The 25,184-nt window shown below is 45.2% G+C and overlaps 1 protein-coding gene across 2 annotated transcripts; it reads left to right on the forward strand.

Annotated features, from left to right (window-relative positions):
- Positions 1-290: 290 nt before the first annotated feature.
- Positions 291-24,364, forward strand: QRICH1 (glutamine rich 1). Of its 2 annotated transcripts, XM_055708860.1 has the most exons (11): positions 296-424; positions 1,581-1,641; positions 5,245-5,574; positions 14,112-15,131; positions 18,304-18,481; positions 19,043-19,197; positions 19,988-20,102; positions 21,247-21,355; positions 21,702-21,856; positions 22,563-22,653; positions 23,420-24,364. In XM_055708860.1, the coding sequence occupies exons 3-11, from the start codon at positions 5,266-5,268 to the stop codon at positions 23,607-23,609; spliced, it is 2,322 nt and encodes a 773-aa protein (XP_055564835.1). In that variant the 5' UTR covers positions 296-424; positions 1,581-1,641; positions 5,245-5,265; the 3' UTR covers positions 23,610-24,364. The 2 variants fall into 2 exon arrangements, with proteins under 2 accessions (XP_055564836.1, XP_055564835.1); XM_055708861.1 differs by lacking the exon at positions 1,581-1,641 and having other exon boundaries at positions 291-424.
- The last annotated feature ends 820 nt before the right edge of the window (positions 24,365-25,184 follow it).

Below are 25,184 nucleotides of genomic sequence, written 5' to 3' on the forward strand. Positions count from 1 at the left end.
GCCGCGGAGCCCCGGGGCGGCTGCGCTGGACCCCTCTGCCGGCGGAGCCCCACGGTCACGCGTGTCGGTGGCGTCCCGAGCCCCGCGGCAGGACCCGTCCTGTCCCGCGTGGTGGGTCATCGCCCCCCGCGTGTCCCGGACGACCGGACGACCCCCGTGCCCACCCGCGTCCCCCCGCGGAGGGCGCCCCCCAGCGGCCGCCCCCTCCCCTCCCCTCCGGGGCGCGGCCCCTTTAAGCTGCGAGGCGGGCCGGGGCTCTGCGCTCTCGCGGGACTTGGGGGCCCCGCTCTCGCGAGGCTGGGGCCATGCGCTGATTGGCTGCGGGGGGTTGAATGTAAGATGGCGCCCAGGGAGCTGTGAGGGGAAAAGACTCGGGGCCGAGGCGGCGGCGGCGGCGCGAGGCGACGGCGGCAGCGGGGCCGGGGTGAGGCAGGGCCGGGCCGGGCCACGCCGTGGTGCAGCGGGGCCGCCTGGCCGGGGAGGGTGCGCGGCGGCGGCGGCGGCGGGGCCGGGCGGGGCCTCCCGTCGGGCGCGGGGGGAGGCGGCGGTGGTTCCGGGGGCGGCGCGGGCCCGGCGGGGAGGGGGAGGGGCCGCCCTGGCGAGCGCGCGCGCCCGCCCGCCCGCGGGGACGCGCGCAGCTGGGCCGTGTACGCGCGGGGGGGGTGGTGTGCGCCCCCCCCGTTCTTTGCTCCTCCGCCCCCCCCCGCACCGGGCGCGTCCCCGCCTCCCCCCTCCCCCCTCCGCCTCCCCCGCGGGGCGGCCCCTTCCCCACACGGGCGGCGGCAGCGCGCACCGGAAGGCGCGGCCTGTGCGCGGCGCGGCCCTCGGCAGCCGCCGTCCCTGGCGAAGCCCCCAACATGGCTCCTGCGGCGGTGGGGGGGAGGGGGGGGGGCGCGGCGCGGCACCTCCCGCGGGCCCGGGCCCGGCCGCCCCGCTGGGGAACAAAGGCGGCGGGGAGCGCCCGGCGCGGCGCTGGGCTGGCGGCGGGCGGGGGCCGCCGTGCCGCAGGAGGGAGCCCCGCGGGCTCCGCGCCCCCCGCTCGGGAGGGCAGAGGCCGAGCCGCGGCCGATGATCTCAGGGGCTAAATATGGAGCTTGGTCCCGGCCGGGCTGGGTGGCGGGGCGGGCTGTGCCGTTCCCGCCGTTCCCGGGCCTCGGGGGCAGCGCCGGGCCGCGGCCGCTCGACCGGGAGCACCTGCGGGGGGAGCAGGGGGGACCTCTGGATAGGGTCACAGCTGCTGCCTTGTTCTAAGTTCTGTCTGCCAGTAACTCCGGTGTCACCGGCTGTGCCGCGCCTGTCACCGCACGGTGCGAGTGCTCTGCACCCTGTGACAGATGTGCTCACACACTCGTTCCTATTAACACTTATCAGGCTGAGGGATAGGATAGTTACGAATTGGGCATCTTGCAATTCTTCAGTAGGAGCTGCTAGCTGCGTGGATGATCATATTTTTCTTTCCCGATTTTTTCCCCCCCTTCTTAATGGAATATATATATATATATATATAAAAAAATAAAATGGCTTTAATAAAGAAAGAGAAACTGGGGATGGAAAGGGCTTCTTTGTTCTGTCTTCTCCAGAACGTTACAAGTCTAAGAGCTCAGGACAAGAGCAGCAGAAATACATGCAACATGGTGACTGGTGAGTCCAGATTGTCCACATGCTGCAAGTTGTGTGTGTGTTTTCAGTAACCTCAGTCTTAAGTTTTATGAACTAACCGTATGTGCTCATGATCTTCAAAGAGTTTCTTGAACTTATTTCCTGGAAAAAATGCAGTTGTGCTGAACAGAGAGGAATTACCTCCCTTTATTAGAGAAAGCTTATTGCCTGGATGCTCCTTTTTTATATGTATATTTAAAAATGCAGTATTAAAAATGTGCTGCTGAGATCTATGGGGATGGGTGTTCGCTGTTTCTCATGTGTGTCTACAGGATAAGTGGTGTTTGTAAATCAGTATGTTATAATAACTAACAGTAAAAGTGGCAACTGCAGCAGCGAGCTCTATATGTTGCCCTAAAAAAGCCTGCTGAATGCACATTTGAGCCTTGAAGAGGTTTTCTGTCATAAATGCAGGTGGGTTTAGTTTTAATAAATAAAATCTCTGGGAGTATGGCATTACTTTCCTGAATCTTCGTCTAGACCTGGTACTTCTGCTGCTGTGTAGAGTTTTGTGAAGTGCAGTTTTTGAGCGGTTCAGTGCTTTTATTTATATTAACCCCAAGCAGCTTTCAAACTGACAGGAACAACTCTTGGAGAAACTTAATCCAGCCCACAGTGTTACCTGTGGTGTCTAGCTCCTTTCTGATTGCCAGAGTTGGAGAGCTGTAGAGAAAACTGAAGGAAGATCCTGCTGCTCTTCCAGAGCAGGAACAGACACCAAATGGTGCAGTGGGGTTCTGATCCATGCTTGGGACTTCAGGTGCTGCAGTGGCTCAGAGAAGTGTGTCACTGGTTTAGGTGTTGGTGGCTCTCAGTGTAGTAACTTCCAGCAAACATGAAGGAAGATTGTTACATGCTAGAAGAGAGGAAAAGAGATTCCTTATGACAGCTTGTGACAGAAGCAGATTTGCTGGTAGGGGAAGACTGACCTAGTAGGCTCTTGATTTTTAAGCTAAACAGAACTAATTAAGATGGAGCAGCTGAGCAGGGTTGAGGATTTATATCTAGGAAATTAATGCTGTGTTTGTTCTGCTTCCGGAGGATTTGAAGAGGCAGGTGATGATTTGACGGTGAACATCTCCTTGCTCTTTGGGCCTGCTGCTTACATGTCTGGGTTTCTGGTAGCTTCTGGTCTCTGCTATGCAGGAGCATGGTGTATCTGTGAGCAGCTCTTGACAGAAGAGTTGAGAGTTCCAAAAGTAGAAGTGAGGACTAACAGATGCTGTTGAAAACAGTGGCTCTGCTGACCTCCCTGCTTTTCTTCCTTGACGAGATTGACAGAAGGTAAATAGTTATTCCCCGGGTCGTTACAATATAATAAGGTACCCATGCAGGAGCAAGGAAGAAGATGGGACCTTTACTGAAAGGTGAGCCCACCCTATTCAGCAGCAGCTAGCTGTCAAAGAGCACCTGTAGTGCTCACATCTGCGTTCCCAGCATGGTGTCCTTGAAGCTTATTCCTCAGAAGAGTCTTTCCTCTGAAAGCCGTATCTGCTAGCGCACCTCAGAGTGGACTTGCAAAGTGATAATGCTCTTCTGAAAACCTTGCTGTAGTACTGAAGTCAAATATTTGCAAGTTCCAAATAGAAAATGGGAACAAGTTAATTGCTCAAAATCTCTTTTCCAGCTTCAGAGTTTGTAACGGAGCATCTTACAATTAGATGCAAGAGGTGTTTGAGCATGCCTGGTGTCCTGTGTGAGTCACTGAGGATGCGTTAGCAAGGTTGTGCTCTATTGGTTTCACCCTGAATGTACAGTCACCTGGGGAAGGGTTAATAATGTGTCGTGTAGAGTACTTCTGGGTGGCTTCTGGAGGAAACCTCACTAGGCAACTAAGTGAATAGTCTTATTGGCTGTATCATGAGGAGCTGGCTTGAAAATGTCTCAGATCAGAATCTCTGAAAGGCAGGAGAATTGTTTTTCTGTCCAGCTGTGGGCTCTACAGGAGCCTCTATATGATGATTTTTACAGAGCTGCTGGATTAGTGAAGTGAGCACTATTAGCTGGTGTTTTTTACTAAACATTGATGCATGTTTTAAGAACATTTTCTGTAGTGATCTTGTACAGCAACAAATGTTGCTTAATAACTCCAGAAACTATAGATGCAGTGCAAGTTGCCTCGTGTGTTTCCCACTTACCTTTGACATTCGGTCTTTCTCCTGTGAGCCTGGTCCAGTGTGCTAGCCATGAACCTCCTCTGTGTAAACAAAAACCTCTGTGTGTTTAGACTGCTGTCACATCACAGTAACGTGTTGTTAGAATTTGCCCTAGCTCCCACTGATTTTGGTGGGAATTGGAGCTGGACTTGTGGTATATGCTTTGGCTTTACCGTGGGGCTAGAACTAACTCCCAATTTCACACACTGTTGCAATCTTATGTTCAACCGTGTGCAATGTCTTGGTTCTGCTTTGTTAAATCATGGTAAAATTATACAAAAGGCTCTGCTTTTGTACCTGTTCTCTTTAGAACTACAGTTGTAATGTACATACAGTGATGTTTGTCCCTTTTTCCTGCTTTTCGCAGCTTGATCTAGTAGTACTGAATCACCTCTTCTAGTTCTAATTCTGTGCTGTTTCGCACCTTTTCACAACTATCTCAGTATCTGGTAGTGTTATAGCTCAAATCTGTTTATCTTTTATCAAGGCTAATTAGTGCCTTAGAAACAACCAGTATATTCACTGCAAAACAATTTGTGGGTTTAAACAAGATAAGTCAATAAGAGAAGAATGCTGTCAGAGTATACCCTAGAGCTTTCTAATGTTTTCAGGTGGAGTCATCTTTTTTTTTTTTTTTTTTGGTGGTGGTTCCTCCTGCCCCCCCTTGCTCTCACTTCCTCTCTGATCATTTGATTTCTTTTTCTGTCTCCCTTTTGTCTTCAAACATGGCATGTTTCATGTTAACGTCTTCCTATATTAAAAGGACATCAAGAACTGATGTTGCTGTTGCCTTTGTCATTTCCAGAGCTCTGCTTTTCCATGTGTGTAGTTTGCTGTTTGAGGAATCCGTCAGTTCCAGCACTCTCCTTTTGCTTGCTGTGTTCAAATCAATAAGGCTGTCCTACTCCTGATAGCAGTGGGCTGAATGCTGCATCTGTTGCTCTTCCGTTGTGCTTCCCATTAGCTGCCTAGAATAGAACCACACGGCCTGATAGAACATACTGCTTGGTTCTTCCACCTCTGTGGCTGCAAAGCAGGGCCACAGATATTGATTTCTAAGCTTCTCTCACTAATGCTGCATGCTGCAAACAAACGAAATCCATGACTTGATTTTGTCTGTTGTGGGACTCGCCTGGTCTGGGTGAAGTACAAGGCTAGAAGACTTTACATGGCAGTGAGCTCTTTGAATAGTGCCACAGTTACACCTGGTTATCGTTCAGACTTCCCTGAGCTGCTGAGGGTTAATCTGGGAAACGTGTAGTAGCACAAGATGCCTTGTAAAACTAAAGTATCTGTATTGGGCATCTGGCTGTGCATATTTGCTAGTTTTCATACAGTACTCGGTATGAGAAATTAGTTACTGGAGTTAGGAATATCCTTGTGTCAAAGGAGTACTGTAGTTAAGACTTTTACTTTCTCTTTCCTTAAGGAACCCTGAGGACCTTGCAATATGAATAATTCTCTGGAGAACACCATTTCCTTTGAAGAATACATCCGTGTGAAGGCTCGAACGATCCCCCAGCACAGGATGAAGGAGTTTCTGGACTCCCTTGCTTCCAAGGGGCCAGAAGCTCTGCAGGAATTTCAGCAGACAGCCACCACCACAATGGTGTATCAGCAGGGTGGCAACTGCATTTATACAGACAGCACAGAGGTGGCTGGGTCTCTGCTTGAACTTGCTTGTCCTGTGACAACCAGTGTCCAGCAGCAAACTCAGCCAGAGCAGCAGATACAGGTTCAGCAACCCCAGCAAGTCCAGGTAAGTGTCTTAAATCATATCTAAGTGTGTATGGGACTTGCTAAGCTGTGGAGTAACGTTCAGAGCCAGCTACTGTCTAACTTGAAACCACAAGCAAGCGCTTAAGAAGCAGGGCCAATTAACTTTATATGGAACAGCACTATTTCCCTTTCATTTAAGGAATTTGGTAGTAAATTTCTCTCTTGACTGTGCCTTCATTGAGCCCTGGTGTAGGAGGAGTAGCATACATAGCAATGTAGTGGTGTAACCTATTGAAGAAATGGTTGACAGTTCTGGCATGTACACAACTCCCTGAAGCCTTGCACTCTGTGTGAAGATGCTATAAATACCACCACCCTCTGCTGGTCTTATTTTATCTGGTTGTTCAGGGTGGCTGTGGGATATAACTTGCCATCAGTGTTTTTTTGGTTTTTTTTTTTAAATGCAATCCATAATCTTTAAGTGATGTTGCTTGAACATTCTAAAAGTTGTCATTCTTGAATGGGCATTTAAGTGAGGGGGAAATGCAGGGGAGTCATCTTACATGAACAAGGGGAAGATACCTTCCAGGAGAGAACTCTGAAAGGTGTATATGTTGTGTCAAGGTAGATTATCCCTTTGCACAGTAGAAGGAGCACCAGAGATAAAAAAACGCAAAACATGTAACTTTTAGGATAACTGCTTTGGTCCTTAAACACATTCTGTAATTTGAAGAGTTTACAGGTGGCAGGGCATTTACTAAGGCTTTCTTATGGTAAGTCTTCAAACAGCTGATCTCCTGTCTACAGCTGTAATTCTGAAGCACTTCAGATGTGAATCTTTCTGCTTTCTGAGCATGAATATAAAGTTGTGAGCTCTCCTCTTCTGCAACAAATAAGGGGATGGAGACACAAATGACTGGAGACAGGGTAGTGTGAACTCGCTGCAGTGCAGTAGACTAGTGCTGACAGCTCACCTGCGTGCTTTTATCCTACAGCAAAGACAAACTTACCTCTTTCACTGGGTAACTTGTCTCCAATTACTCTCTCTGCTGAGTAAATGAAAGCTTAATTGGGACTTCTGTAACCTGTTGCTCTACAGTAACATGTGTTGCAAGGCTTTTGAAGAATAGTCTCTGGTATTGCCGACACGAATTGGATGTCTGTGAGTCTATTAAAACTGATCGAGGGTGGTTTTGGTTCTGCCAGCTAGCATGTTTTCTGGGAGAAGTTTCATTTTGCAGTAGAAGAACTAGGAAGGTTGACTTTTTTTGGTGCCTCCTCAGCTTTGAAGACCCCCAAACCAGTTGTAAAAGTCGGAAGGAATTTTTTTTTTTTTTTTTTAACTTTGGCTGTTGCCTCCTTTCAGGACTGCTCAAAGTTCAGGCTTGACCCTTGCAAGTCTTCTAGTAACAGAGATGGGGAGGGAGGTCATGTATCATATGCTTCATAGAAAAGTAATCTCCTGACCTTCTTGAAAATAACCATAGAGTTGCTGCCAGAGACCTGTTCCTGTTTTTTAAACTAAATGGCCTGCACCCTGAAGATGAAAAATATCTGTTGAAAGTCAAGGTTTCAGCAACTTCCATAAAGAATGTTGTCTGCTGTCTCCCCCTTATTTTTGATGTGACTGCTTGAAAATAACCTGCTTTCACCTCTGTCAGTACAGATCATAATTAGTGTTTGTGTTGCTTACCCTGCTGCTCACTTCGGGATGTTACAAACCCCCAGAACACTTCAGTGGTACCTCTAGTGCTAGCTATGGCTGCAGCTTTTGTGCATCAGCAGTATAACTGATTTTGCATGTCTTTGAGCAGCTAGATCAGAATGAAGTTTTTTTGCAAGGGTGGGGTGGAGGACTGTCTTTACCCCTTTGCAAGAGTGTTTTCCTGTCTTTCAGGGTTTCTTATGGAGACATGATTTACATTAAGCCTATGACTTAGTGTTTCCTTGTCTTAGGGCTGTCACTGTGGCAGCAGTAGCAGAGCACAGCGTCTGAACAAATCTGAATTTTGTTGTGACTTGGTGTGTGGCAGTGTTCCACTAGAGCAGTGCACCAGATCCAGCTGGCTCACTTTGCTAAACTACTACTTCTGTTCTATTATGAAACATTTTGGTCATCAGCTGCAGCCTCTTAGCTTTTGATCAAGCTTTTGTCATCTCAGTACTTGACTTGATAATCTGTTTAGTTCTTGCTAATCCAGTTGCAAATCAGTGGAAGACTCTTTGAATGACTATGCTTATGTCTGGCAGTGTGACAGTGGTGTAAAGGTGACTAATAATACGACCAGTCAGATGACCTCATGGTTGCAAGTGCTGATGACAACGTACGATCATAAAGATAGACAGTGCTCAGGTTTCATCCTAGATTTTACTTGCTGTGAACAGCCAAAGGCAGTGTGCAACTGCTTGCTGCTTTTATTTATCCTGGCAAAATAAATTTCCTATTAGAAGCTGCCACCTTAGGGCTTTTTTTTGCCTAAAAGGTTCAACAAACTGTTGCCAAATGTTTTTTTTAAAGGCTGAGTGGATGCCACTGTTGGGTTACATACTAGTCAGTGCTACAGTACAAGTAGTGTCTTGGAGCTCCTTCTGTGCCCAGTATTACAGCGGTGCCATTGGCAATCTCAGGAAAGAGTTTAGTATGTCAAGTTGTCATACCCTGTGCTGCATCAGGGCGTGGCTGGAAAGGGCTGTGTTTTGCTGTAGTCAGGCGAGAGTTTTATCAGCTCTGCTTTTGGCAAGATTGTTGCTAGTGGGTCTTGTGCATTGAGGCTGTCGAATTGATGTTGCTAGTGAGAAGAGGTGTTAGCACTGACTTGCCTACCAAGTATGGTATTTCTGCAGAGGTCAGTGAAGCTTTTGCACCTCTGTCACAAGAAAATTAAACCAAATAGCAGAAGACAGGAGGAATCTTTGCTTAGGATACATACAGTGCATGTGGGGAAGATCTCAGTTTCAGCTTTTTCTTAAGACAGAGCCTGATGGCTAAGTGGCAAGAGCTTCTTGGACAGGGCTTGAGGGGAGGATGCTACAGGTGAGCAAGATTGCAGAACAGCATGGGAAATGATTAACTGCCTGTGTAAAATGTCTTTCAGTAAGGCTTGTGCTTGTCTAATTGCTCAGTTCCTTATGTGTTCATTGTTCAGCTTTTTCACTTGTCCCCCAATCTGTTCTATGACTTCAGACCATTATAGGAAGCTGGACATTATTAATGACACAAGGCAGGGAAAGGTGCCTGTAAGTTGCTCAGAAGAAAATCTTATCTCTGGCTCTGCACAGAATATATCTTCCCTTCACTTCTGATGGATGCAGCTTCCCCCTGCCCCAGTCTTGGTTTTGAAGTTTAGTCTGAAGGTAGGGCTGCCATTCACTTACCTTTGAAAAGCATCCTAGTACCATAGTAGCATAGCAGCTAGTATTAATTAGCATTTGCTAGCACGGAGTGTGCCACTTCAAAGAATGGTTATAGTTGAGTGGTTTTTTCAAGGTACCACTACATGGAAGTAGGCTCCTCTGAGAGTTAAGCTGTTTTGTTTTCTGTGGTTCACGTGTTTTAACTGCCTTGGGCCTAAATCCTGCCCCAGTGTAAAGCTTGACAACATAATCTTGATATTGTAACTGTTCAAATGCGTGCAGGGGCTAATTTGGCCTGTGGAATTCTCTCTGATATTGATGAATGAGCAGAGGAGAAACCTGGAGTGAGAATCTGTCTGGCAGTTGTTCTGAAAACCTGACTTGTGCACTCCCCTTAGATGTTGTTTACTTAGATAGCAAAGGACTTCCTGTAAAGTAGTTGAATAACAAGTTCCAACACTTCCTGCTAATTCAGTGATCAGTCTTTTCACCTAGTCTGTACTGCAGATCTGTTTTGTACTTGTATGTACGCTTTCTGGCATAAAGAAGGGACTTCTTACTACAGTGTTGGTTTTCAGTACTGGAGTTGCTTTAGCTGTTGTTGAGGATAGTGTATTTTAAGCCATCTTTCCTTAAATTGGGTTAAAAAATAATTACGGATTGCTCTTGTCCTAGTCTCACTAACTTTTTGTCCAAGTGTTTGACTTCTGTCGGCTTGCTCAGGCATGGAAGTTTGAGGTGCACCTACATTACTAACAGGGGAGATTTGGAGCATACTTTGTGCAGCAAGTTTGCAACCTGCCCCCACTTACCTCTTGTAGGTTTGGGGTCTGTCACTTGAGATTCCCTTCAGATGAAACTAAGCCATAAGATGCAGTTTTGTTCTGTCGAGGTGTTTGTCTAGCTTGGCTAGTGAGCAAGACTAGACCTAAGTTTGAAATAGTCTTCTGGATTGTATAATGTGTATGTGTTAGCAGGTCTTCAGTCTTGCTCTGAAGGTCTGCTCTTCATGTGTCCTACAACTTGCTAATGTAAACATAGGTTCAGAAACCAAGATGTTTTTGTGAAAAGAGGCATTTAAGAGCTTCTCAGGTGCTCTAGGGCAAGCTAGATACAAAAAATCCATGTAGGCAAGAGTTGGTGTGCATGCTCATTTGCAGTTAGATTTTAGGAAATATTAGGTAATCCGGTCAGTCCACATAGTGAGATTTTCTTTGCTTGGGAATTCTTTCAATTTAATTGTTTCAGAGCTGCAGTTCTGCAGTCTGATTCCTTGTGGGGCAGAGAATCTGCAGAGGGCAGACATGTTATGAATCCTGCTTGAGAGTTTGTTGGAGTTAGTCTGTCAACCATGAGGAAAAAAACCTTTTGGAAACTAGGCTTCAGCTGTTCTCATGCTCTTGGAGTTACTTATTTTCTCTTTGCATGTGCTCAGTTCTAGACATAATGTGTTTTTGAGCTTAATGTGACAAGATTTCCTATGAGGGAATCTTAAAAATTTAGTTCTGCCCTCCTGTTACAATGTAGGGCTTTTGATGAATGTTTTTGATGCTGTAGTCACCTAGTACTTTGTCCAACTTCTAGCTATCTTATGGTAAAAAGGCATTTCTCCGTGTGATGGTAGCCTTCTGGCTCGTGATTCTTTTCATGCTGTTATATCCAAACTTCTGGCAATATGCAGTTTTTAAGTACTGGTAACTTGGCATGTTCCTCTTGCACCAGTATAACCCAGGAATTCCCAGCATAACATGTTTTTGCTTTAATCTTCAGCATAAGGTGAAGATTTAAAGTCCTCTCTGTTTGTCTTGGCCTGTTAATTTAAAGCATTCCTCTTCGTACAGAGTCTTTTAAACAACCACTGCTGGTGTTTAGTGTAATTCTTGCTCCTTTTTTTCCTCAGACAGCAAGTTGGGCAATGAGGTCAGTGTAAGAAGCTCTGGTCTCAGGTTGGGTTGCAGTCCGTAAATATGAAATGAGTGCTTGTAGCACTCCTGGGTACAACCTATTTGAAAGTAGGGAGGGATCTACTGCAAAATACAGTTGTTAAAAATGGATAATAATTCACAAGGGATGCGTAATTTGTGGTAGGTAGAGCTCCAATATCCTTTTAAATAGGAGCAGCTTCTAGTCAGAAGCATGATGTCTGCAGTTCACAGCATGGAGTACTTCCAGTGACTCTGGAGTCTGACTTCTTCACCTTGTTTAGGTCTGGACTCGTTATTTGTGTGTTAACAGTAACACTGTGTGAACTCTAAAGCAGTAGCAAGGCATCCTAGTTGTAGGGGTTGGGATGTAGTCCTGGGGAAGTATCGTAGGGCTCCAGGTCGTGATTGCTCATCTGCTGAAAGTGATAGAAGTTGCCTGTGACTTTTAGAGCCAGTAGACTCAGCCTCTAAAATGGTTAATGGTTCAAAGCTGTGCCAGGGGAGGTTTAGAGTGCACATTGGGAAGTATTTCTTTAGGGTGGCCAAACATTGGAACGGGCTTCCTAGAGAGATGGTTGATGCTCCAAGCCTGGCAGTGTTTAAGAGGCATTTGGACAATGCCCTTAATAACATGCTTTAGTTTATGGTCAGCCCTGAAGCGGTCAGGCAGTTGGACTAGATGATCATTGTAGGTCACTTCCAACTGAAGTACTCGATAAAAGCTGAAGGAAGAAAATGCTGTCTTGTCAGGTCTGTTCTTAGACCATGTCTCCTTTGCTGACTATGACTTGCTTAAACCTATTCCATTACCTTACCTTTCTAATTGCACTTTAGTGATAAAATTGTTTCAGCACAGGAGCAGACTTTCAGTTCTTACGACTAGCAAAAAAAAAAAAAAAAAGCCTTTGTATATGTTTACAGCAGTAACATGAACTGTAATGTGAAATTAATGGAAAGAAGTGGGGATACTTTTAAGATGTTCTTGGCCAACCTGTGCAGATTCTGGAAACACACTGAAGTAGTACAGGATAAATGACACGTTTACATTTTTCTGTGATGTGATTTTTGAATCCTAGCAGATAAAGCAAATGTTTGTTGTGTGAAACTGAAAATGTATCAGTGCAATTAATACATTTTAGTTTGTCCAGTCTTGGGCCTTTGCCTTGCAGGTAATCTTTTGAACAAGGACTTCAATACTAGGACTATATTAGTGATTTTTCAAATCGGGTATTTTGGTAAATATTTGCCTTAGATGTGTAATTGAAACTGGCTTTCTTAAACTGAACTCATGACTGGGATCTGGACTTGGGCCCATTTGCCCAAGGCAGTGCTCCTGCTGTAGGGCAGTATGATAAAGGTATCAAATAGAACTGAAGAAGCATACCATAGGTGACCTCATCTTTTTCAATTAACTGCCTGATCAGATCACTCATTGATGCAGTGTTTTAAACTGTCATGCTGGCACAAGGTCATATGTTTCTTGTTACCTTGCAGGAAATGATAGAAACTCCACGTCATCTGGATTAAAGTATATTGCATATAGCTCCCAGCAGGAACCTGTAAAGTTCCCTATTCTTCCTGGAAATGGAATTAGCTCTTAACAGGAGGTGACTTACAAAACTGGTCTGCAAGTGGTGCATTTTGCTACCCTACTTTTTTCCTTAGCAGCTCTTAATTGGCCACAAATGAATCTCAACATTTTTTAAAACTTCTTAGAGGTGATGTTGGGAAGTGAGATTTGGTGTATCTGCACAATGCAAACCTGTGTGCTAGCTCTGTCTGGTAGTGTCAGGCTGGCTGGTGTGACATCTCCGTGCAAATGTTACGTTAGCTTGGCTGACTCCAGAAAGTGAGGTAGAAGAGCATCAGGGAGCGTGAGTGGGAAGTCATAGTTTTTCAACTAAATAAATCTGTGTTGGCTTCAAACTTCATGTGGCCCTCATAGGTGCCACTAATAAAGCTCTGCATCTCTCAGTTGGATTTCAAAGGAATGGTTGAGTAGTTAATTCCCTCCCTTAAGATACAGTGTTAAGGAAGCCTGGAGAAGCAGATGATCAAGGCAACCTGGGATATCTTTTCTAGGACAAGGCAAATGCAACACAGTGACTGTATGAACATGGGGAACATAGTGGTAGAGTCTGGATGAGGAGAGCAGACCTCGCTTGGTGCCCTTGGAGTGAAGATACCAGTGGGGTTGGGCTTGACGCTGGGAATGTGAAGTTGTCAAGACCTGAACTTTGTTTTGGGGGCTACCTCTGACTCCTAGCTTTAAGTCTAATCCTGGACTCCTGCTAGATAGCATGACAGACCCTGAGCAAATAAGCATTGATGTGAAAGGGTGTGATTTTTTTTTTTTTCTTTTTTTTTTTTTTCCCCCCTAAGTCTAACAGGAACTGTGTTTGGGTCCAAGTCTTAACATATTTTGTCCATGTTTTTCAGCATTGTGTAAGTGCATGAGCTAGAAAATACAATGGAGTAATTTGGACAATAAATGGAATATGTAAATAATGAAAAAAAAATGGTTTTAATTGTCACTGCCAAAGAAATACTTCTGAAGTTTAAAAAATAAATGCTACAGTGTTGCCTCTTAGTGCATGACAGAGATTCAGGTTGGACTTGCAACTTTCTGTGTTGACACCTGCTTGTGTAGCATTACTGTTAGCTATTGGTTGCAAAATAATATTTCTGTGCTTTATGCGGAAAGATCCAAGTGCTGATTTCAGCTTACCCATATTTCTTGATGCCTGTCACTGGCAAGTGATCCTGTGACCATTTTGGGGGACTGGGGTTGGAAGCAGTAAAACAATCTTCAGAGCATAGTAAGAAATGAGGCAAGCTCCTGCATTTTTTGGCAAGATAAATTTGGTATTATAATGTGTGTGACCTTAAAGTCTTGCCATTTACAAGGCCTGTGCTGAAATAACATTTTAGTAATGCACATAGCTCTGAAGACCCTTTTGGCTTCCAAGGTTGCAGTCTGTTGGCTGGAGCCCACAGAGCTTTGAGGATGAAGATGCAGCTCTCGTGCTGTTCTGTCTGTGCTGGGAAGTGTAGTCATGTGTAATGCTGAGCAAAGACATCATCTACCATATTGCTGTTACCAACCAAGCACTTCTGGAGTAACTTGGTTTCACTTTCCCGAGATCTTTACTAATGGATTAATATACGGAATCATAAAACTGAGCATAAAAGACCTGAAGTATAGACCTCCAGTGATGGACCATCTCTGTTGGTGGCCCCCCCTGCCGAATTGCTGGTGCTTGCTGATCTCTTAACCGCTGAATTGGTGTCATTGCAGGTTCAGGTCCAGGTCCAGCAGTCACCGCAGCAGGTCTCCGCCCAGCAGCTCTCTCCACAGCTCACTGTCCATCAGGCTTCAGAGCAACCGATACAGGTCCAAGTGCAGATCCAAGGCCAGGCGCAGCAGCAGGCGTCTCAGACAATACAGAGTCAGTCTCTTCAGAGCCCCAGCCCGTCTCAGCTGCAGGCAGCTCAAATCCAAGTGCAGCATGTGCAGACTGCCCAGCAGATCCAGGCTGCAGAGATCCAGGAGGAGCACATACAACACCAGCAGATCCAGGCCCAGCTTGTGGCGGGACAGGCCATTACTGGTGGCCAGCAGATACAGATCCAGACAGTTGGGGCACTATCACCTCCACCTTCTCAACAAGGCTCCCCACGAGAGGGAGAGCGGCGGATCAGCACTGCTAGTGTCCTTCAGCCAGTGAAGAAACGTAAAGTGGATATGCCTATTACTGTATCGTATGCTATTTCAGGGCAGCCAGTTGCCACAGTGCTGGCCATTCCTCAGGGCCAGCAGCAAAGTTATGTCTCTTTAAGGCCAGACTTGTTGACAGTGGACAGTGCCCACCTGTACAGTGCCACTGGGACCATTACTAGCCCCACTGGAGAGACTTGGACCATCCCTGTTTATTCTGCCCAACCACGTGGTGACCTTCAGCAGCAAAACATAACCCACATCGCCATCCCTCAGGAGGCCTACAATGCCGTCCACGTCAGTGGCTCGCCAACAACACTGGCTACCGTGAAGCTGGAAGACGACAAGGATAAGATGGTGGGAAGTACTTCAGTAGTGAAGAACTCTCACGAGGAAGTGGTGCAGACTCTTGCTAATTCGCTCTTTCCAGCGCAGTTTATGAATGGCAACATCCACATTCCAGTGGCAGTGCAGGCTGTGGCAGGGACATACCAGAACACAGCACAGACAGTGCACATATGGGACCCGCAGCAGCAACAGCAGCAGCCCACACCCCAGGAGCAGGGGCAGCAGCAGCAGCAGCTACAAGTCACTTGCTCGGTAAGTTAAAACTGCTCTTTGTCTCAGTCTTTATTAACAATTTGCAAATGTTGTGGAGAGAGGGTGTCAGCAGACAGCTGGTATTCAGGAAGCAGAGATGAATCTGTCCCAGTAGCCTGGGCATGATGTGGGGCATTTGACTCCTGATAGGTGTAGAACTGTCATGTGTTAATGTTGGTACATACTTACAGGATTCAAAACTTCCCAAAAGAAAATGTTCTTGATCGTTGTAGTGTAAATTAATAGATACATGCTCATCGCTGGCTTTTTCATAGCAGGTATTCCAAGGTCTGCAGTCTTCTCCTGAGCTGCTCTGGTGTTGTAGTGGACAGGCAGGGATGACTGCAGCGAAGTAAGGTGTGCAAATATGCTAGTCATCTAGTCATCAGTTACTTTGTGTTACGTGGCACATGGAGTCCACAGCAGATCCAGTAAAGTACTGAAATCTGACTAGTTGTGAGCAGACTTCAGGGATCAGGTCTGTAACACTGTGTCCTGCTCCTGGTAGATGCCTGGTGTGTAAGAGCACAGTACTGAGCAGTGGCAAGTAAGCATCTCTTCATCATGCTTGGCAAATACGGCAGCTGAATTTGTTGCTGTTTTTTTAAAGGCTTTGTTGCTAACTGTGAGCTATAGATTATTTTGAATTGGCTTATAAAACTTGAATAACTAGGGCTGTTAATGGCCTCTCATATGTGCAAATGGATGTAATTTATCTTCTGTTACCAGAAAGTGGAAGGTGATTGATCTGTCAGAGCCTGTTTTTGCTGAATGGAATGAGGGCAGAAATATCCAAGTCTGCTAGCATAAATGTTGTTATAAATTCTTTCCAGTTTATAAATAACACTGTTGCCTTTATAAAGGCGTATATGCCCTATAAAGGCATATATGCCCTCTACTTCATCAGTAAGCACTGAGACAAGGAGGATTACTTTGTGTAGTCATGTCTGATTGTTTCTGAGTTAATTGTGGGCTATAGCCCACCAAGGCCTCCTGAAAAGGATTAAAGGGTTCCCTATGTCTCTAGATAATTTTCAGGTGCTGGATGCCCTCTTTTATAAATCTGTACTTTAAGCTACAGCTTACAGGTCTTGTAACGCATGGCATTTTGTTTCATTAGGGTTGGGTTTTTTTGTTTTGTCATGTTCAAAGAGCATTCTTTAGCTCATCTTTTCCCCGTTATTGGTACTTCAGAGATCACTTCATTGCTTTCAGCTGCTTGAACAAACTTGAGTTGATAGAACTTTTTGCCTTTCTGCTAAACAGGATTTTTAGACTTATTCTAGGGTCTTTTAAGAGCATGAGCCACATTCTTGGGATCCTTCCTGAGATATTAGCTCCATAATTTCCTTGACAGTTACTTGTAAAGCTTCTACTAATGCTGTGTATTCCTGTGCACAGTGATCTGCAGTTCTTGGGCATTAGTTTTCTGATCCCAGTTCTCTGGAGTACTGGGTGTTGCATAAACCCCTAAACAGAAGCAGGTTCAAGAGGGATGCATTCTTCCTGTAAGAGGGCAATAAAGCACCTATAGGTGAACATCAAACTTTTGGGTGTTGTTCCTCTCACAACTGTGAGACTGAGAAGGAATTGGCTTGCCCCACACTGTCCTCTGGCATTGTGCTGTTGTGGGGTCTGGGCAAGTTGCAGTTACTTTACTTGTGAAAAATGTAAGTCCATTAAGAAACAACTGCCAGCTCAGCAAACCAACTCCAGCCTGTGTGCCTGCCTTCACACTGGACAAGGTGTTTGCGAGGTCAGGGCAGAAGATTGCCCCTTAGATAGGGCTGAGAGCGCTAGCTGGCTCTGGAAAGCTTTCTGCTCTCTGGAGTGTAATGGGGCAGCACTCCGGAGGAGTGGAAGCCAGTCCTAGCTTCTACAAAGGCAAGCAAGGTGTCAGTTCACCCTTGGACTCCTGTCCTCTTAAAGGCAGAGGCTTGCTTGACAGCTTAAACTTTGTCACCATCTGCATAGATAAAAGCTGGGCTCTTTGTCATAGTCTCCCTCTGCAGCTGTGGTAGATGCTGCTGGCAACGCAGGGGCTGATAAGCAAAGAGCTATTAAGAGCTGATGTGAAAAAAGAAAAACCAGCCAGAGGCAGTCAGAAAGCTCCAGTCTGAGGCTGACTTTGCAGGCTTTGCCTCTTCAGCTTAGTAAGGTACAGGTATTACTAAAGTCTCTGCCATTTGCATCATGGTCTGTAGTACTGTCAGAGCAACTTTCACTGATTGACACTTGTCAGTATCAAAGGAAAAGTTAACTTCATTATAACAAAGCTGTGCCTTTTGGGCTGGCCCTTAAGAAGGAGAAAGTAGAACTGTTTTGATGTAAGAATCGCTATCTCTGTTAACATTCAGGGTGCAAATGAGAATTTGACTAAGAGCTGTAGAGCTTCAAGTTAATCTCCTTAATTGAGGTAGCCATGAGACTTTCTGTGGCATAGGATTGAGAAGACGGTAGTGAAGAATGCAGAGTGAGCGCAGCTGGAGGGCTCGCTGCTCTTTCTGGATAGGTGCCATCTGTTGCCTGTATAATAAGTTTGAGGTAGTAATTCTTGATGACTTAAGGTCCTGCTGCGAAGTATACTTCCAGTCTGTCTAGCTCCTGAGAGGGGCCTTGGGCCATTCTTTTAGTTGTAGATGGAGTTTAGTGGTGGTTCTGCGACTAGCAAATTGAAGCCAAGAAAAATGCATTGGAGTGAATAGGGCTTCAGAATCGATAGTGATCTATTTTGGTGTTTGAGGGGAAACCAGAAATCTCTTGATGAGAGGACTTTAGCCCTATGAAGATCCTTGCCTTTGAACATACCAGCTAGCTTCTTAATGGTATTGCAGCAAGAGTGGCTCGTGGCTGTTAAATCTCCTATGATGTTCTGCAGGACTGCTAAATGCATCAAACTGCAAGCTGTGTGGATTTGCTGAAGGGGTTATAGATACGTTCGTTCAAACTAAGTGTTATTGGAGAGACTTAACAATCTTAAATGAGCAGCAATTCAGGTTAGACAGCAAAAGCTGCGTTCTTTGGATTTATTTCTTGTTAGAGAGGAGTGTTGCAGAAGGCTGATAACCTGGGGCTAGAGGTATTGCAGCATTACTTGTTTTTTGTCTTTTTGACACTTTTGAACTGTTGCATATTGAAGTGCGTGTATAAACTGAAACGTTTTCTTTCATAGGCTCAAACTGTTCAGGTGGCTGAAGTTGAACCACAGCCGCAGCCACAGACTTCACCTGAACTTCTGCTTCCAAACTCTCTGAAGCCAGAAGAAGGGCTTGAAGTATGGAAGAGCTGGGCACAGACCAAGAATGCAGAGCTGGAAAAAGAAGCCCAAAATAGGCTAGCACCTATTGGAAGTATGTGTCATGACAACACGGCCTTTCTTTCCTTTCAAGTAGGATTAGGAATGACTAAAATGATAGCTCTTTACTACTCTGGAAAATTCATTTCATCAGTGATTTGTTTTTAAATTTTGATTTACACTGCAGTACTAATAATTGTATACTCCCCACAGGACATGTTCCAGGGGAGGTATTAGCTCTCTGCTGAGCCAACTTGAGCACCTAGGCTGGTAGCAGTGGAATAGGGCACTGTATGGCTAGTGCATGGACAAACAAAATGGCTGTGAACGCACCGAGCTGATAGAGCAGTCATGGAGTTGCTGTTTTCCTATTGCTGCAGGGCAGCATTTCATTGTGGATGTGGTAAAAAAGGCAATAGCCATGCAGTTGCAGGGCAGAGAATCTTCCTTTCAGATTCTTCCCTGTTTTCTTTTAGTAGATCTGACAACCTACAATCTTGATTTATTTCAGCTTTCTGTATTATACTGGGAGAATGAGGTAGTACGCAAAGCTGGAGATGTGGGAAATCATTCCTGAAAGATTGGGAAATAATACGGCTTTGTCTTGTTTTTCCAGGACGTCAGCTGCTGAGGTTCCAGGAAGATCTCATCTCTTCAGCTGTGGCTGAGCTGAATTATGGTCTATGCTTAATGACACGAGAAGCTCGGAATGGTGATGGTGAACCCTACGATCCAGATGTGCTCTACTATATCTTCCTGTGTATTCAGAAGGTAGGGGGTGACAGCTATACGTGCAGCAGAGCTGTGCATGTTGTCAGCATGTATAGGGAAGATTGTCTGTTACGAAACTGGAGACTGTGGCTTCTATTAAGCTTCCCAACAATTTCTCGTAAGAAAGAAGTCTCTTGGCTTTAAAAAAACACTTAAAAACCATATGAAATGTAATGAGTGTACAGCAGTGTTTTCACTTACTGAGTTAAGTTTGTGAAGAGTTGTTAATAACTGAGTTCAGTATCAAGATGAGATTAATAAATCATTTTAGTTTTTTTGGTGGGGGCAGGAGGGTTGGATGATGTTTGAGGAAGTTGTTAATGTCAAAACTTGATGTAGTTGAAGCTTTAACAGGAAAGAACTTAGCTTTGTGTGGTGTGGGAAGTCTAAGCTGCTAGTGTTAATGTGCTTTCTGGAGAAGCTGCAGGAACAGAGCTAAATTCTGATAGGAAAATTGAGCATCTCCTTAACCTGAAAAAGTAGTGTCCAAAAGACAGTCATGTGAAATAACTTGCAGTGAACACACCTGAAATAAAAGGTGAAATCCAACCAGCCTTGCTTTCTAAGACTTTCTATCTTTCTTAGCATTCCCGTGGTAGTAACTTGAGATTACAAACCTTGTACTGGCCTTGGTGCAAGGGTTCTCACTCTTCTAAGTAGAATGTATTAGCTTTCAGTGCTATGCTCTAAAATGCTTGACTAACCAGGTATGTGGGCTCTTAGTATAAGGTCTTGTCTGAGGAATATGCTCATTACCACTGTACTGGACTGTGTTGCAAATCTCTTACAGTATCTCTTTGAAAATGGCCGAGTAGATGACATCTTCTCAGATCTCTACTATATTCGGTTCACTGAATGGCTGCATGAAGTTCTGAAGGACGTACAGCCCCGTGTTTCCCCTCTTGGTAAGAACTTTTGTTTAAGCACTGTTCTATTACTTGTCACCCATCAGAAGGCAGATTGTTGGGACTTTGTTAGTGTCGTGAGATCGGCTTACCTGGAAGCCAACTGATCCTTGATCTGAATCAAGCTTCCTCATCTGAAGTACTAATATATCTTGCCTCTAGTATGTATTATTACTTTGGGAGATAATACAACACTGTCATGTTGCCATGTAGCCAGATGGAGACGGTCTGCAGGACCAAGTCAGTGTCAAAGAAAAAAACCAAACAACAATGCATGATCAGAGCCTTGAACGCTGCAATCGAATGTAGCTCAGCCCGCTGCTTAGTAGATGATGGCAGTAGGAGTATGGGGAGCAGTTCCAGAAGAGACAGTTTTTTGACATAGTTGTGTATGGGAACTAGATTAAGAACAGCATTTTTCAGAGCACGGAAACCTGGTTTCTCATTACTTCGTTCCCTTTGATCTGATTAGATGTCAGGGAAGAAGCTATTGCTTGTGTTCAGAAAAGTAGCTGATGTTACAGGCTAGATGGCTAAGTAGCACTGTGAGTTTTGGAATGCTTTTGTTTTCATTCTGGCTGTTTGATCTGTGCTTCATCATTCCACAAGCCCTGGAGTTCATACTGCTGTCTGTTTTTCTGTTTATCTCTGTATTTGGAGTATAGTATTTCTCTTCTACACAAAGGAAAAAAATATCTGAGAATCAAAGGATTACTCATGTGTCCAAATACATCACTTGGCACTGTGTGCTGATTAAAGCTGCGCACAGGGCCAAGAGCTGATTTGTTACACTGGCCTGCCTGCTCTCACATATTATTGGATTAGGAGCATCTGCATTGGAGTTGAGCCATTAATTAAAAGCTGTTTAAGTGCATATTTATTTCTCTGGGCTGGGATGTATAGGCATATTGCAGAAGCATACTCTCAACAACTAGAGGTTGACATATGTATACAAGTGTTTCCTAAATGTACCTGCTATTAAAAAAGTTATTTGCACGGTAGTGAATCTTGACGTTAGTGAGGATCTCCTCCTCCACCTTTCCATCAGATTTCTGTGTTCTCAGATACTTACAGGCTATAAAATGCTGCCTGTGTTCCCACTATGACTGTTTTCTGGCATGATGCTGACTTCTGATTATTGCAGGTTATGTCCTCTCCAGTCATGTAACAGAAGAGATGCTGTGGGAGTGTAAGCAGCTAGGAGCTCACTCCCCTTCCACCTTGCTCACTACACTGATGTTTTTTAATACAAAGTAAGTACTCGGGTCTTTAGGAATCTCGGGAAATAAAAGAACATCAAACACCTTGACAGGGTTGGTAGGAAACTGCTGTACTGGATTAGTGCAAAATCATGGAATTTCGAGCCCCCTTGCAGCCCTGACAGGCAAAGAAGATGCAATAGAACAAGGAAATGAGCAAGCAGAGGGGAAATTGAACTTGTGGCGGTGGCTGTTGCGTGCTTTGCTGCTGGAACAGTCTTTAACTCTGTGCTGGTTTGAGCTTCAGCCAGCTCACGATGAATAAAGATAACTACCCCGCTGTTGTGACTGTATTCTTTACTTGCCTCTGAATGTCCTGTGTTCTCTTCTTGCTGCTCAGGTACTTCCTGTTGAAAACAGTAGACCAGCACATGAAGCTGGCCTTCTCCAAGGTGTTGAGGCAGACCAAGAAGAACCCTTCTAACCCCAAGGACAAAAGCACGAGTATCCGCTATCTGAAGGCTCCTGGTGGCATACACCAGACAGGACAGAAAGGTAGTGTCTGGAAGTCTTCTTTGGGAATATTTACTTACTGGGCTTAAAGGAAGTGGTTGAACCTGGAGATGTCTGCAGTTAGGGCCATGAGAACCCAAGGCTCTGTCAATTACCTCCAGTCTAGTAGGATGAGTTTTCTGTGCATTCTGTTTGAGCAAGCATAGTACCTTCTAATAATGAGCCTGGGAACATACGTTGCCAGAGGCATATTAGGACTCATCAAGAGCTAAGGATAACTTTTTTGTTACTTCTGGTTTTTATGGGCAAAGGGGCTGTTGGGTGTAAGTACTTACAAACCGAAGGAGAAACTTCTTTGGGAGGGCTTTTCTCATCTTGACTCACGTGAACCCATATAGAATCTGTATGTAAGTACAGTCTGTTTTCTTAAAAGCACATAGTCAGGAATTCAGCTGAGGCATTGCAGGCTCAGCAGTAAGATTTCTCTCGTTTTGGGTCCAGGTGGAGGAGAAATGGGAAAAAAGGTATGGATGAGTTGTGATCTTCAGTAGCCTTGGGATAGAGCAAACCCTCCATAAAAAGTTTTAAGCATTTATAACCAGATGCTTCTGCCCTAGAACAGCCATAGGTCTCTTGCCAACTCTTGTGTGGTCACGAGGTGCTTCGGAGTGCTGAGTCTGTATAGCACTGCTCAGTTTGCTGTACTTACACAGAGTGTCTGACAGACTTCTGGGGGGCTGGTTTGTAGTTACAGATGACATGTACGCAGAGCAAACTGAGAACCCAGAGAACCCCCTGAGGTGTCCGATAAAGCTATATGACTTCTACCTCTTCAAATGGTGAGAGCTTTTGTACATGTGTATGGTTGCTTGTCTCCTGTGACTGTTAAGCTGCATCTTGTGGCTGGCCTAGTTTTCAGAGCTGCGTTTTATTGTTGGCGCAGTTCCTGCGTTTACATATATTTTCTTAAATGGGGAGTGGCATTGACGTGACGGGGGTGGGATTTGCTCTGATGGCACATGAGTTGCAATTCTGTGGTATTTGAGACAAATCCTGATTTGTGAACTGGCTGCTCTTAATCTCATACTCATTCCAGAGGTGTCAGCACGAGCTTGCTGATCTGCCAGTGACTTGCAGGCAAGTCATCTGGAAGAATCCATGCTTGAGATCAGAAGCTGATTTGAATAGGGTCCTAAACAAAATTGAGGACTTGCTGTGGAGACTGGGGGGAGCCTCAAAGGACTTGCCTCTAAATTATGATTCAGATAATTAATGTAAATGTTTCTCTGCATAGATGGGTCTGCAGCTAGCCTGGATGCAGAAATACCCCATCTTTGCTTCGCTCTGAAAGGCCCCTGAAGCTGTGTGTGTTATACTTGGAGTGTGAAATAAGTTACTTTCCCGTAGTTGTCACCATGGCTTTTTAACCTTGGCATGGCCTAAAAACTTTGGGACCACAGCTGCCCCTAGATACAACTCTGTACTTTTGTCTCATCAGCCAGATGTTCACTGTGGGGATTTGTGGAACCTGGGATGAGGACAGTGGTGGTCTCTCCCTTCCAGGACATTCTGTTAGTCTGGTTATTTCTGATCTTCCTCATACAGCCCCCAGAGTGTGAAAGGCCGGAATGACACGTTTTACTTGACACCGGAGCCAGTGGTGGCCCCCAACAGCCCTATCTGGTATTCCATCCAGCCGATCAGCAGAGAGCAGATGGAGCAGATGCTCACCCGGATCCTGGTGATACGAGAGATTCAGGAAGCTATCGTGGCTAATGCCAGCACCATGCACTAAGGCATCCTTCTTGGCTCAGAAGGGGTGGGATGGGTAACAGGGGAGGGACAAGCAAAGATAAATTGTACAGACTTTTACACTAAAGGAGATGCCTAAGTTTTTGGTTTTTTATTGGTGTAGTTATGAAGCCCTTTTAGGCTTCTTCTCTTTAAAAGAATCTAAAGGAAAACCTACCCATTGTGTATCCTACCCAACACACCAAACTGTTGGAACCATTGGAGGCTGCATATCCCCTGCAAGCTGGGAGCTGTGGAAAGCTGCTGGTTGACTCTGGTTTTTTTATGATGTAGAAAACATGAACTACAGGATTGGTCTGGATGGCTGGGGCCGTTGTCTCCCTGGAGCACGTGCAGCCTAGAGGGCACAGAATGATGGATGGACCTGCTCAGCCAGTGGAGGAGAGGCAGGCATCTTCTTTTCTTGTGCTTGGACGTTAATTTGCTGTTATCTTGGAAGGAAGAGGAGAGAGTGAACTGCAATTGTGATTTATACAAAAAAAAAAAATACAAACAAACCAACCACAAACCAACGATTTCTATTCAGACCTTTAAGTGACATTTTTAGATGTTAAAAGTACAAACTTTACCACACTCTTCTTTTTTGGCCTGACGTTGAGGCCTTAAACCTTGAGGCTCCTGTGCCTGATGGAATTCTTGTAACATACACTTGTGTATCATATAAAGATACCACCCTGTTTCTCTTATGTATTCTTACTCTAGTTGTTTATTAAGAATGACGAGCACGTCTTTTCAACATGCCATTGAACAATGTGTCTTTATTTGGGGAAGAGTGAGCTGTGAGGGTGGGGGCGTCATTATACAAAGATCAGTATGCAAACTGGTTGTTTTCATCCCTGTTTGTGCTTTCCAGCTCGACTCTGCTGGACTTTCACCCCTACGTATTAGGAAGGTAGAAGGGGATTAACTTCTGTTGAAGGACCTGAATGTCTGCTTGCTGATGGAAGCTCAGTATCAGGCTAGGAACATGGGATCTGTGAGACCAGATCAGACTGTCCTAATGTTCTGTGGCCAGCCTGTGAGGCTTTCCCCCTAGGCACATCCCCCTCTCCCCACCTTTACAAATGCATCACACCAACAGCATGATGGAGGGGTGTTGGAGAGAAAAGGCCTTCCAGGAGCAGCACATGGCTTACTCCTGCTATTTAACAGCCTTTTCACAGTTTTTAACACAGCTATGTAGCTTCTGGCATTGTTCGTGATCATAAACCCCAGCCCTGTAACCTTGCTTTGCTGCATCTTAAATGGTTGCTGTATTTTATATCATTAACAAATAGTCTGCTCTTTTGAAGCCAGTGGGTAGCCAACTGTGCTTGAAATGGGACATCACTTCAGCCAGGCTTGTTGTTTGTGCCACCACCTTCTTGGATGCAGAGATGACTGCTTCTTGAACCCATCTTCTCTGCTTCTCCATCTCATGTCTCTTCCCTGTTCCAAAATATATAGATATATATTTAAATATATATTACAGTAAAAGAACTTAAACTTCTATGTACAGGCAAGCGGTTTTTCTGAAGCTTCTGGTGACCGGCACCTGTCTGTATTGAGAAGGAAGGTC

The sequence above is a fragment of the Falco cherrug genome, chromosome 4 (assembly GCF_023634085.1).
Source record: "Falco cherrug isolate bFalChe1 chromosome 4, bFalChe1.pri, whole genome shotgun sequence".
Classification (NCBI taxonomy): Eukaryota; Metazoa; Chordata; class Aves; order Falconiformes; family Falconidae; genus Falco; species Falco cherrug.

Coding starts and splice junctions, on each gene's coding strand:
- QRICH1 (XM_055708861.1), top strand. CDS start 5,266: ATGAATAATTCTCTGGAGAACACCATTTCCTTTGAAGAATACATCCGT. Junction 5,575..14,111: donor AGCAACCCCAGCAAGTCCAG/GTAAGTGTCTTA, acceptor GTGTCATTGCAG/GTTCAGGTCCAGGTCCAGCA. Junction 21,857..22,562: donor ACACCAGACAGGACAGAAAG/GTAGTGTCTGGA, acceptor GCTGGTTTGTAG/TTACAGATGACATGTACGCA.